This window comes from Galleria mellonella, unplaced genomic scaffold, assembly GCF_026898425.1.
Source record: "Galleria mellonella isolate WM207_F2 unplaced genomic scaffold, CSIRO_AGI_GalMel_v1 utg146, whole genome shotgun sequence".
In the NCBI taxonomy this organism is placed as follows: Eukaryota; Metazoa; Arthropoda; class Insecta; order Lepidoptera; family Pyralidae; genus Galleria; species Galleria mellonella.
In genome coordinates this window covers 8274318-8287905 of record NW_026441999.1, presented here as the reverse complement: position 1 = coordinate 8287905, position 13588 = coordinate 8274318, and the positions used below count along the sequence as shown (strand labels likewise).

Below are 13588 nucleotides of genomic sequence, written 5' to 3'. Positions count from 1 at the left end.
TTAAAGTGGCGTCAATCATCAATGATTAAAATCAGAACCATTTTGAAGGCAGTCTATAGGAGATAGATAGATAGATAGATAGATACTCTTCATTGTTTTCTCTAAAGGATTACAATAGTAAACTTATTATAAATATAAATAATTACAAGAAATAATCACAATGAGAAAACAATGGGCGACCTTATCGCTAAGAGTAGCCTGTATAGGTCCTGAACCACCTGCATCCGGTACAATTATTGATGATCACCTAGGTCTCCTTCTATTGGGGTGGTTTTGCCTCCCTCTGTATTCTTCTCAGCCATTGCTAAGATAAGCTATCATGCAGTCGACCGTACGAAGTAATTTTTAAGTCAGTGAATAAAAGCAACCTACGAATTGAATTCCCAATTGAAATATTGAAGCAGTAACAAACAAACACACAGTATCAATCGTAGGACACAATTAATAATTCATGGGTCACGTCCACCAGTTCGCAGCGGCGCTCTCATTGTGTTTACCTTAGCTCCAAGCGTTTTCGTTAGTTTCACTTTAAAGGGGAATCCAGCTTTCTGTTCTGGGGAGTGTTGAAATTTTATTGGATTTTGGACTCATCGTTACAATCCTTACTAATATTGTAAATGTTAAAGTCAATCTGTTTGTTTGCTACTTTATATGGCTTTGATGGCTTAACCGATTACTATGAAATTTGGTATACACGTTCTATATGGGATGTAGAAAGATGGTGATAATGGGATGGTAACCCCACCCGCGTTATCGGTATACACTGGCGGGGCACCAGTGAAGGATAATAGGTGAGGATGTAGCAGGTCAGTTAGCCCATAGTGACGAATTCAACAAGAATTGTTCACGATGGTTTCCAGGGGGAACCAATTGGAGGTCAACCTAATAGAGCATATTGCTAGCAATGGGGCTGTCAAACTCCATTGCTAACAATCCCTTTCTCCCCTAACAACCCCATTGCTAGCATATACTCTGACAGGTCTTAACGCGGTTCGCCCTGGAAACCTTCACAATTAATTCTAGTTGAATTTGTCACGATGGGTTAACAAAAAAGTGGATGATGAACAGCTGCAATGTTCATCATCACCATCACCATCAAATTGTCCTAAAAACGTTTGTTGTCCCACCATAATCACATTATTGACAAGTCATTGTAGTGTATTGTACAGAAAACGAAAGCAAAACTAATTTGATCACTAATTACTTGGTACAGGACCCACAGAAATTCTAGACGCTATTATGTACAGCGTGTTTCATTATATGGACGAATTCCATCATCCTGTATAATTACAGTATTGTTTTCTTTGCCCCTATACTCGGCTTACGTGTAGTGAGGGGACGCTTGCAAAAATATCGATACTTCTTTTAATATATAATTTTTGTTTTTTAAAATTTGGTGATATAACAGTTTAAAAGTTAGTAAAGCATTATTATTCTTTCAATAGTCGCGGGTTCGATTCCCGCACCGTACAAATTTTAGCAATACTCGCAACTACGTCCACAAGATGTTTTTTTTTTGTACTTTGCTTCCTAAATCTGACATTTGACAACAGTAAATAAAGTTAAAAAAAAAATACGAATACGAAAGCGATAAAAAATCGTTAATGTAATAAACTGTTAAAGCAGTTATTGCTAAATTGTGTCCCGCTTCCTGATAAAAACTAAATCGGTCTACAAATTTATTTTAACCAATAGGGAGTTTTGTCACTGTCTTTCAAATTGAGAGACAAAGTCCTAAAGAAAAAGATAAAATACTTAACATCTAAAATAGGTTTTACTGTACATAACAGCTAAAATAGGTTTATGAAATGTTTGATATTTTTATAAATTAGAATATAATATGAATTATAATAGAATTATAATATACTTTTAGTATTTAAATTTGTTCATTAATAGTGATTAGTTTCTAACCGCAACTATGATCAGGATATATTAATGATAAAGATAAAAGATAGCATTCATCCTTCTCCATTCTAAACAATACACATTATACTAAATTTAGTGATCATTAGAAGTCCCATGCAATACTCTTAGAGGTAACAAACAAACTCACTTTTGCATTTATAATATTAGAAAGAAAACCCAAAGTCAAACTCCGCAAAGTTTAAAAAAATCATTATGACTATATTTTTTAATGATGATTATTCTAGAATGATTGATTGGTCTTATATCCTTACATTACACCAATACATTAAATTTGCATACCTAAAATTTTAAGGTAACTAAACAGATGCCAATAGTTCTGGCATATGGCCTTTATTATGTTAAATGTATGATTAAAGGAAAAAATATTTCATTCCATTTTGCTTCAATAAGTAGTTATTAGCAACCATCTGTCCACTTCTGAACATAGAGCTCTCCATAGACCACTATGAAGAACAGTCCTAATTTACGTGCACACCCCCTATAATTAAAAAGTAATATGAATACTTAGTTAATGTTACTGCTATAGAAAATTAGGTTACAGACAGATTACTAATATACTTAGGATCTATATAAAAGCAGAATGAAGTAGGACATTTCTCTACACGAATTACCAAAAACACATCTCTCCCGCGGCGCAGTGTTTGTCCTATTTTAAATGATATACTTTTTTGTTTTAATCTAATTTTGAATATGCCATATGTATTTGGCTAAATTCAATCGTACCAATGTGAAAGTATGTTAGTCTATTACCTCTTGACGATTTCATCAATTGTAATAATCAATTGTTGTGTTTGCATGGCTGTGTTTTGGTTGAAGGGTGACATATGGCAGTGAATTTACACACTATTTTACACAGGGTGCAGATAAATATTTATTTATTTAACTCTTTATTGCACCATAAATAAAAATATACAATGACAAGTGAATAATTCAAGTGAAATACAGTAACATAAATACAGATTGAAATCTACACATTAAGGTACAAAAGGCGGTCTTATCGCTAGGGCAATCTCTTACAGACAATCTTTAACAACACCTGACACCTGAGTCCTCAGAAATGGCAACGCATGGGGTATATCATGGGCAAAACAGTATACTCTGTTATGTGCATGGTACTGCTCATGTCTATAGGCAACGGTTACTACTTTCCAACAGCTGGGTCGTCAGTATGTTTGTCATTTTAAGTTACAAAAAAAATCTAGTATGGATGTGGTATTTGGGAGAGATGACAAGAATATGGGGATACTGGTATTTAGATTAATTTGGTTTATCGATATTTTTCATTACCGGTAATTTAGTCACAAGTTTTAATTTACTACTTTTGAGATCCATAAATCAGGTTAGTAGGTATACTACCCTAGTATACCTTTTACCTTGTAATATGCCTACAAGGTGGCACAGTGGTAAATACGTCACTGCGCTTACTAAATAAAACGTTTAAAATAACTGGCGATATCGGAATCGATAATAATATCGACGATTTTTTACACATCCCAACCCTACTAAGCTTACAAATTTGCCGAGGAAATATAGCAAAGCGTTTTTATAACAAAAACATTATATTTTGTTACGTAACATGACGTCATGGAAATAAAAGCAATGGTGTACGGGCGCCATCATGAAAACCCTATGCCCCGAGCTACCGGGTTATGTTTTTGACAATTCTTTATAAAATATTGCAAATTGTTAAACTCTTTGATAGAAAAATGTTTTTAGCATCCTGTTTCCGGATTGTACTTATACACGTGTATGTATGTATGTATGTATTTTTTTTTGATGGGTAGAAATGGTATGGTAATACCGCCTGCGCTAACGGGATACGCTGACGGAGCACTAGTGAAGGGTAAAATAGATGAGAATGAAAAAAGGTCAGTTAGCCCATCATGATGAATTCATCAGGAATTAACCATGATAGTTTCCAGGGAGAACCGCGAGGAGGTCAACCTGGTTGGGTATATTGCTAGCAATAGGATTCTCAGTCTCCATTACTAACAATCCCTTTTCCCCCTGTATGTATGTATTTATTGTATTTATTGCCGTAATAAACTGTTTGTATATCCACCTATATGTTAAACGTGGTTAAGTAACATACTTGAAACTAATGGCTCCGAATTGACCGGCAAACTTTCAACAAAAATAAACAAAACCATTCGAAACGATCCAATTAATATTCTCTCTACAAAGACCATTTCTCGGAGTTTCATTCCAATTTTTCCCGATTCATTAGAAATTATTTCATTAAGCTCACAAAAGAGACAAAGGATGTATAAATTCGTCAAAGAAATAGAAAGAAAAAAGAGGGGAAAAAAAATTCGAAAGATTAGAAATCTTTGAAAATTTCGTGGACGATAAAGCATTATGATTATGATATAAAAACAAAAACAAGAAAAGGGAACGTTTGGACTATAAATAATTTACTAGGCGACCGTGGTGGTACAGTGGTTTAGGGGACCGTCTCACCTTCTGTTGGTAGTAGGTTTGATGTTAGTAATTTTTTAGGGTACGTAAAATGACAAACAGGTTAACCGCCAACTTGATGGCGTGAATTTACTGGGTACAGAGGAAAAACACCAGAATCCTCAGAAATGGCAACGCATGGGGGGTATCATGGGCGAAACAGTATACTCTGTTATGTCCATGGTACTGCTCATGTGTATAGGCGACGGTTACCACTTTCCTGCAGATGGACCGTCAGCTTGTTTACCATTCTAAGTATGTATACATAAATAAAAAAAAAATCAAATTGTTATTATTTACACAAATACTTATTTTATGTCTCTAGTAAATATATTTTACTAACACCAACTATAAAACCACACAGTCATTACCGTGCCAGGCTTTTTACACTAACGATGTGAATCACTTAACCTCACTTAAGGATGTCGAGCAATCGCTCCTAAGATAAGGAAATCCTAGCATAAGTGGTACCCATAAATAACTATTATTGTTACTCCTTTTTTATATTCTTTCATATAATTTGCAATGTATGGTTTTTTTTATAACACAGGGGGCAAACGAGTATGCAGCTCACCTGATGATAAGTGACTACCGCCGCTCATGATCACCCACAACACTAGCGGCATTGCAGGTGTGCTGTCGGCCTTTTAAAAAGGAATATGCTCTTTTCTTGAAGGTTATGTTGTCGTATCGGTTCGGAAATACTACTTTCTACTGAAATTTGATTCGAAAGAGTGGTTGTAAATAGTTGCCATGCTTGGCAGGCGGGTTGGCAACTGTAGTTAGTGTACCGTTAGTGAAACAATGCAGTTAGTTACTAACTGGTTTATTAAAAAATAAACAAATCTCCTCCACCCGTCTTAATATAAACTATTAAACTACCCTCCATTTCTCCCCACTTAATTCAAAACAATAGTTTGTTTATACGGTAATGATACATAAGTTAAATAAAAGAAAACAGTAAATTAGTTATACCACAACGAAATACTAAGAACAAAAATACATTTTACAGAGAATATCTCTGTTATCCCAACTTAATTTCAAATACAACTATTATCCGTGATGGTAACATCTTTTTATGTTTATATAATCCATTTATTCTTTAATATAAAACATAGTTGCATATATTAACGATAGGTATATAATACATACATACATACATATCTGTCACGCCTCTCTCCCATTAGGGTAGGCAGAAACAATGGAACGCCAAATGCTTCGATTCAAACAAACCGACCTGCTTCATCCTCACCTATCATCCTTCACTGGTACCTCGCCGGTGTATACCGATAGCACGGGTGGGATTACCATTCCATTATCATCCATTAAAAAAAAAATGCTGTCTTAGGTTTTGGTAACTTTTAAGAGGAACGCTGCCCATCGCTCGTTCTCCTTTAGTCGCCTCTTACGACACGCGCGGGAAAGGTAGGTGTGGCCCATTCTATGGCCGGGACATAGACGGCATACGAATACTGGGAATTCGAATGTATTATATTATTGTCAATACAAATTGATATTTTATTACATGGCTTTCGATGCGGCAAATTGATATGAAATTACATATTGCCAGAGACAATGAAAGTCGAAAAATAATGGTTTCATGATATCAGATCCTGGAAATGTATTGCTTAAATTATTACTAATATTTTACTAGGCAATATTTCTATACAAATTCTATAAAGCTTTATAAAAATCATATATTAGCTTTTAACTTTTTTTTTTATACAACTTAGAATGGCAAACGAGCTGACGGCCCACCTGATGAAAAGTAGTAACCGTCGCCTATAGACATGAGCAGTACCATGGACATAACGGAGTATACTGTTTCGTCCATGATACCCCCCTTGCGTTGCCATTCCTGAGGACTCAGATGTTATTCCTCTGTGCCCAGTAAATTCGGGGGGAAAAGGATTGTTAGCAATGGAGTTTGACAGCCCCATTGCTAGCAATATACCTTATTAGGTCGACCTCCACGTGGTTCCCCCCTGGAAACCATCGTGAACAATTCTTGTTGTATTCGTCACGATGGGCTAACTGACCTACTTCATCCTCACCTATCATCCTTCACTGGTGCCCTGCCGGTGTATACCGATAGCGCAGGTGGGGTTACCATTCCATTATCATCCATTTAAAAAAAAACCCAGTAAATTCACGCCATATCCCACCCTTAAAACCGAAACACAGCCTTGCAAACAACTGCTTCACGGTTGAAACACGAATGGGATAGAGGTACTCAAGCAATCGACTTTTGTACAAAGTGTCCCTTAACTGTCCATTGCTATACATAAGCTTCCTTAAATCACTATCTAGGTGTATTTAAATTTAATAAATATATATCGCAAAATTCTAATATTACATAAGGTACATATTATTATAAACAGTTCGGACGAATTGAGAACTTATTCCTTTTGGTAGTCATTTAATATAATAATCAAGTAAAACATGCGGTCAGTGACCGAAAATTTCGCCTCCATACACACACATGTTGACAGAAGTCACCCGCGTAGTTGATATTTTTGTAATAGTTACATTAAATTAGATCGTGCCCACATGCTGAGCCAATAAACATCAAATTAGCATTAAGATAATGCCATAATGTTCCCCATGAGGGGGGTTTTGCCAGTAATTGCCACGCTTGGCAAGCGGATTGGCAACCGCAGTCAGGCTTTGGATATATTTTTTTTTATACAACTTAGAATGGCAAACAAGCTGACGGCTCACCTGATGGAAAGTGATAACCGTCGCCTACAGACATGAGCAGTACCATGGACATAACAGAGTATACTGTTTCGCCCATGATACCCCCCATGCGTTGCCATTCCTGAGCACTCAGGTGTTATTCAGTAAATTCACGCCATATCCCACCCTTCAAACCGAAACACAACTGCTTCATGGTTGAAACACGAATGAAACAGAGGTACCCAAGCAATCGACTTTTGTACATTGTATCCCTCTGGTAATATTTTAAGAGGGACGCTGCTGTCCATCCCTTGCAATACCTTAGTCGCCTCTTACCACACCCATGGTAAAGCAAGGGGTGGCCTATTCCATGATAGGACCACACGGATGATTTCCGTGTGCATTTCGTATTAATTTTATATATATCGAAGTTGTCAGTTTTGTATATGGAGAAATAATTCGAGGCCCAGCAGAATATTTTGAATCTAATGCGTCTACAAATTTGCTGTTTTCTTTTGTAGACAGAAATGTGTGAACACTTGTAATGTAAGCATACATTACAAGTACTTATGGCTAGCTTTTATTGTCCGGGATAAAAATATATCCATCTTCACTCCATATAGTATGTGTTTACCAAATTTTAAAGTGATCGGTTAAGCCTTTAAGGCGCTAACAGATAACAAATGGACTCACTTTTAGATTTATAATCTTAATAAGGATAAACGAAAAACGTCTCATGATTTTTGTGCCTTGTGTCAATTAGTTAATTTTTTTAACTGTTAAAAAATTAAAGTAAATTTAAAATTGCGTCATCTATGTCCATCCGTGTCAATGATACATTTATTTATTTATTCATTAGTACAAATATTTGTACATGGTTGACTTAATGCTGAAAGCATTCTCTCCCAGTCAACCGTAAGGAAGTGTTAGAATACTCGAATGCGGTACTAGTAATTATTGATATACATACATACTAAAATTACATATATAAACGAATAAATATATATAAATAACAAATATACTTACACATATATGACATATACTATATTATACACGAAATTGAGAATACTATAAAGTACTTACAGCTCGGATAAAGTAAAAAAGTGAGCGTGAATGTAATACGTAATCTAGCTATTTTACATTCAATATTTAATCAGTTTTCAATTACTTCTTTACCAATTTAAAAAAAGACGGGTACTTACATAACACGCTCAGCTGTACAGTGCTACGCATCGGAGAATCTCGCTGTAAAGCTTCGTGCCTCGCTTCGCAAGTGAAGTCTGCGTAGTCGTCGTCTGAAGTTGCTTCGAATTTTACCCTGGGGCAAAAAAAGGAAAACAAATTTATGCAATCGTATATTTATATTCGTGAAATTGATGTTATATGTATCTATAGCTATTCTGAAAAATTTCTAAACACTCTGGTACGAGTTTTGAATTTTTTTTAAAACACAGTAAAGTTTTAATTTTCACAAAGCAACGACGGTTAACGATAAAAGTCTTACGTAAACATTTTGATGGTAGCTTCTGATCGATTGGCCCCGATGAGTTTGTGGAAAGTTCGGGCTTTAGGTCGGATTGTTTTCTTACGTTTAAAATTTTGGTTATTGTTCTTATTGAATACTGTGGGGTTTGTTTTTTTTTTTAGGATTTATCGCATTTTATAATATAATACAAACTGAGTTAATTTAATAATAATGATCAATCATCATCATCATCAACATCATTTTTCTTTTTTTTTTTCGGGGCCTTTGTGTAGAAACATTCTGTCTATATAATCTAAAATTTAACCAATTAAATTATAGAATCGATTATTTAATTTAATTAATTAATTTAATTTCAAACTGTTTATAATTACTCCTCTCCATCCAAAGGTTGCCTGCAAGAGATCGCTTTTAGTGATAAGGTCGCCCATTGTTTTCTCATTGTGATTATTTCTTGTAATTTGTTTGTATCTATAATGAGTTTGCTATTGTAATCTTTTGGAGGAAACAATAAAGAGTATCTATCTATCTATCTATCTATCATGATGATGTTGAGTTAGCCATTATTTTATCTTGTTTCATAGATCATAAATGTAATATTTATGTATTAAAATAGAAACCGCTGTCAAATTAACAAAAACTAAACAAAAATTAACAAAAACTATTATTATAACAAATAAATAAATTAATAAATTATAATAAAAAAAAATTATTGTCCAAAATTGTTGTTATGCAACTTAGAATGGCAAACAAGCTGACGTCCCACCTGATGGAAAGTGGTAACCGTCGCTTGTTCGGTTTCAAACCAATTTGGAAAATTCTTTTTTTATTTGAAAGTATATACTTACAGATTGCTCCCGTAGAAATTCTGTCAAAATTGATTTAGTAGTTTAGTAGTAAGTACCACTTACCATCGGGTGGGCCGTATGCTTGTTGGTGGCAAATCAGTGGTATAAAAAAATTTAGATCAGAAGAACTAGTTTTGTCAGAACTAAAGTCTTTTTCTTGTGAGACACAATTTTTTATTATGGATGAAAGAGTATGAATCATCTATCCATTCAAATATCCTCATAAACTCTTGCATTTATTAAAAGACAGTAGTAGGATTCATGTATTAAATTTCATACAAATTTGTTTAGCGTCTCGAGAGTAATAAACAACCGAATGGAATTGCAAATTTTCAGATTCATAATGCAGTATTTACGTTTTGTTAAAATTAATTGTCTTTCTGACAAACAAGCTAAAGCCCGCCTAATTGCAAGGAATTTCCGCGGCAATTATGCGCGGTGACGACTCGCAGGGTGTTTTTCAAGATTTTTATATCTTTTTATGTTTATTAATTACTTTTTTAAAGCAATTAACGCGAATAAAATTATCTGAATTTCTTTTTTAAATACAATTTAGAATGGCAAACAAGCTGACGGCCCACCTGATGTAAAGTGGTAACCGTCGCCTATAGACATGAGCAGTATCATGGACATAACAGAGTATACTGTTTCGCCCATGATACCCCCCATGCGTTGCCATTCCTCAGGACTCAGGTGTTATTCTTCTGTACCCTGTAAATTCACGCCAAATTGATCATGAATTGTCATTATTATAAGTTACGACGACCCCGAAGCGCAGTGGTGGACGCTTCGCTTTGCGTTTCGATTACCGGTTGATCCCAGTTATTAAGAAACGAGCTCTTCTGTATTGGCTCAGATCTGGCTGATCTGGCTGTTCTGACTTACGCCCCAAATATTGTTCTTTTTATACCACAATGGTGGCAAACAAACATACAGTTCACCTGATGGTAAACGGTTACTGGAGTCTATGGACGCCTGCAATACTAGAATGCCTTGCTCCCTATAATACAAGGTATTCTAGCTTGAGGACCAGACCCTTAGTGGGACAGTTAGTATATTTAGACATAGAAATTAAAATGTAAAAGTGAGTTTATCGATTTACCGACTTTAGAAAGAATTGTCATCGTTCCTCCAATCAAACTGTTTATAATTACTCCTCTCCATCCAAAGGTTGCCTGCAAGAGATCGCTCTTAGCGATAAGGTCGCCTATTGTTTTCTCATTTTGATTATTTCTTGTAATTGTTTATACTTATAATAAGTTTACTATTGTAATCTTTTGGAGGAAACAATAAAGAGTATTTATCTATCTGTCTATCTATGAAGCTTAATTACATAATTTCACTTTGTAGCGATTAATCCAACATTAACGATGGATGGAGAATGATTGACAAGCGCGGCTCATCTGTTGCATTGGAGTTGTAAATAATTAAATTACAATTAATTTAATTCATTCATATTTCATTATTATTTAAATATGTTTTAGTTTAAAGATAATTAATTTTAAATGTAAAACGTTTAAATTAAATTATAAATTTGATATCATTAGTAATATTATAAATGTGAAATTGAGATTGTTTGTTTGTTAACACTTTGCGCCTTAATCAATCACAATATCATATCAGTCGTTAACTGTCCACTGCTGAACATAGGTCTCCTCTTATTGAAGAGGGGGGGGGGGGGAGGATTGCCAGTATTTACTACGATTGGCAGGAAGATTAGCAACCCAAGATAGGTTTTGGAGAGGTTTTAAGAGGGACACTGCTGCCCGTCCCTCGATTAAGTTCCCTTAGTCTCTTACGATACCCACGGGAAAGGAAGGGGTAACCTTCTATTCCGGGATCACATGGCATCTGGGAGAATATTGCTTTTTATTTCACAGTGGACTAGTTTTCGACTGCTACTTTGTCTGAGTGGACAGACAACGGCCGATACGACAATAATGATTCTCCCAGAAGACTTCTTGAGAATTTTAACATTCAAACTTCAGTACGCATTACGAAAAGAACAAGCAAAATCGGGGCATAAAGCTCGATATGAGAATCATGAATTATGACGTCAATAAAGGAATATCCTCCTCACATCCACCCTATGGCCACGGCTACATTTAATTTCAAACGCGCAGCATCCGTAATTCCGCGCTGTCACTCCAACATTCCGTATTCAGTTTAATCCGGATAAGTCCGCAATAATGCGGAATTTATTTCGTTTGTCGACTTTGTGAGTCCGCGTTGTTAATGTTAAGTATGTTGCCTGTAACGCTGCGGCTCGAGGGGAACGTCCTGAATTATTAAAACTCCGCGTCACCTGAACGCCGGGTGTTATTGGTGTTGGCAAATTATTGGCTTAGTTTTTTTTATGACACTTAGAATGGCAAACGAGACAAGACAAACTTTGTACGAAAGTCGTTTGCATGGCCACCTCTGTACCATTCGTGTTTTTATCGTGAAACAGTTGTGTTTGCATGGCTGTGTTCCGGGGTGGGATACGACAGTGAATTTACAGGGTCCGGAGAAACAACACTCAAGTCCTTAGGAATGGCAACGCTTGGGGGGTATCATAGGCGTATACTCTGTTACTCTGTTATGTCCATGGTACTGCTCATGTCTATAGGCGACGGTTACCATTTTCCATCAGTTGAGCTGTTAACTTGTTTGCCATTCTAAGTTGCATAAAAAAAACAAGCTAACCCACCTAATGATAGGAGGGAAAGGGATTGTTAGTAATGCAGACTACCAGACCCATTGCTAGCAATATATCTTATCAGGTTGACCTCCATGTAGTCCCCCCTGGAAACTATCGTGCTGAATTTCAGGTATATTCATCACGATGGGCTAACTGACCTGCTCTTTTATTTTCACCTATTATCCCTCACTGGTGCCCCGCCGGTGTATACCGATAGAGTAGGCGGGGTTACCACACCATTATCATCCATTAAAAAATCCCATCTAATGGGGGGAAAGGGATTATTAGTAATGGGGTCTAACAGCCCCATTAACAGCAATATATCCTATTACGTCGACTTCCACGTTGTTCCCCATAGAAACCATTGTGTTAAATTCTCAAAAATTTTTGTCCAAATATTTCTTTCGTGAAAATATTCAATTTCACTTATAAAAACAAACGCAACGGTTTCGATTTCGCTCTGTAGTCTACAGTGTTATTTTTACCCCATTTCCCCATAGTTTTCCCATTAATTCGAGTGACAGACTGGAAGCGTTTGCAGGATTAAGTAGACACGTTAATAAAACTGGGTGCATGGCTGCTCGCTAGATGCAACACGTCACGTGCATTGGACCCTGCTGTTTAAAGCTCGTATCGTATATAGGTATTTCATATATAGGTATTTCAGCTATATTTTTACATGCATGTGTTTAATGCTCATTTACTTGTTTTTATAACTTCGTGCCTCAAAAGGAAAAATGGAATCCTTATAATAATTGTCTTTCTTTTCTTTTGGCAAGAAACAAAGGCACAAGCAAAGGGAAATCTCCGAAAATCGTAAGAAAACGATTCCCGAGTCGTCTTTCTTATCTGTGGCGATGCTGCAAGCCTACAGCTTGCAGCATCGTCACAGTCGATCATGAGTAAGGATCACGAATTGATACCACAACCAGTCGAGATTTTTCGATGTTATTACACGTAAGTTAAATAGGTAGTTGTTACATTAAAATGTAATGGAATAAGTCTACATGTGGATACTTCTTAAGCATGTTGTTAAGAAGACGCTGTGCAAGTGTGAGGGGAGAATATTTAGCCATATTATTTGCTAGCCATGCAAAAATATCACTTTGTGTGTCCCGGCATAGAATAGGCCACCCCTTCCTTTTCTGTGGGTGTCGTAAGAGGCGACTAAGGGAAGGCCAGGGTTGGGCAGCAGCGTCCCTCTTAAAATATCTTTAAAAGCCTAACTGCGGCTGCCAACCCGGCCCAAGATTATCAACTATTTGCAAAACTCCCCTTATGAGGAAGACTTATGTCCAGCAGTGGACAGTTAATGACTGAAATAATAATAATAATAATTTGCTAGCCATGAAACCGAAAGGGTAACAATTCTCTCTCCCATTTATGTTCATAATACGTATACAACTTCAACATCAAAGGCTTTCGCGAACAAGGAATCCTTGAAACTGTTAACACCAGAGGTCGCCACCCTTACCTTACCTTAGTAGTAAAAAACGATATAACTGTAAATAC

At 36.0% G+C, this 13588-nt stretch overlaps 1 protein-coding gene across 3 annotated transcripts in view; it reads right to left on the bottom strand.

Annotated features, from left to right (window-relative positions):
* The window catches only part of LOC113510906 (nephrin), a 328760-nt gene that overhangs the window by 103724 nt on the left and 211448 nt on the right, over positions 1-13588 (bottom strand). For all 3 annotated transcript variants that reach the window (XM_052891906.1, XM_052891905.1, XM_052891904.1), the window contains exon 7: positions 8265-8380. In XM_052891906.1, the coding sequence (XP_052747866.1) occupies positions 8265-8380 (116 nt within the window). The remainder of the gene's footprint in view (positions 1-8264; positions 8381-13588) is intronic.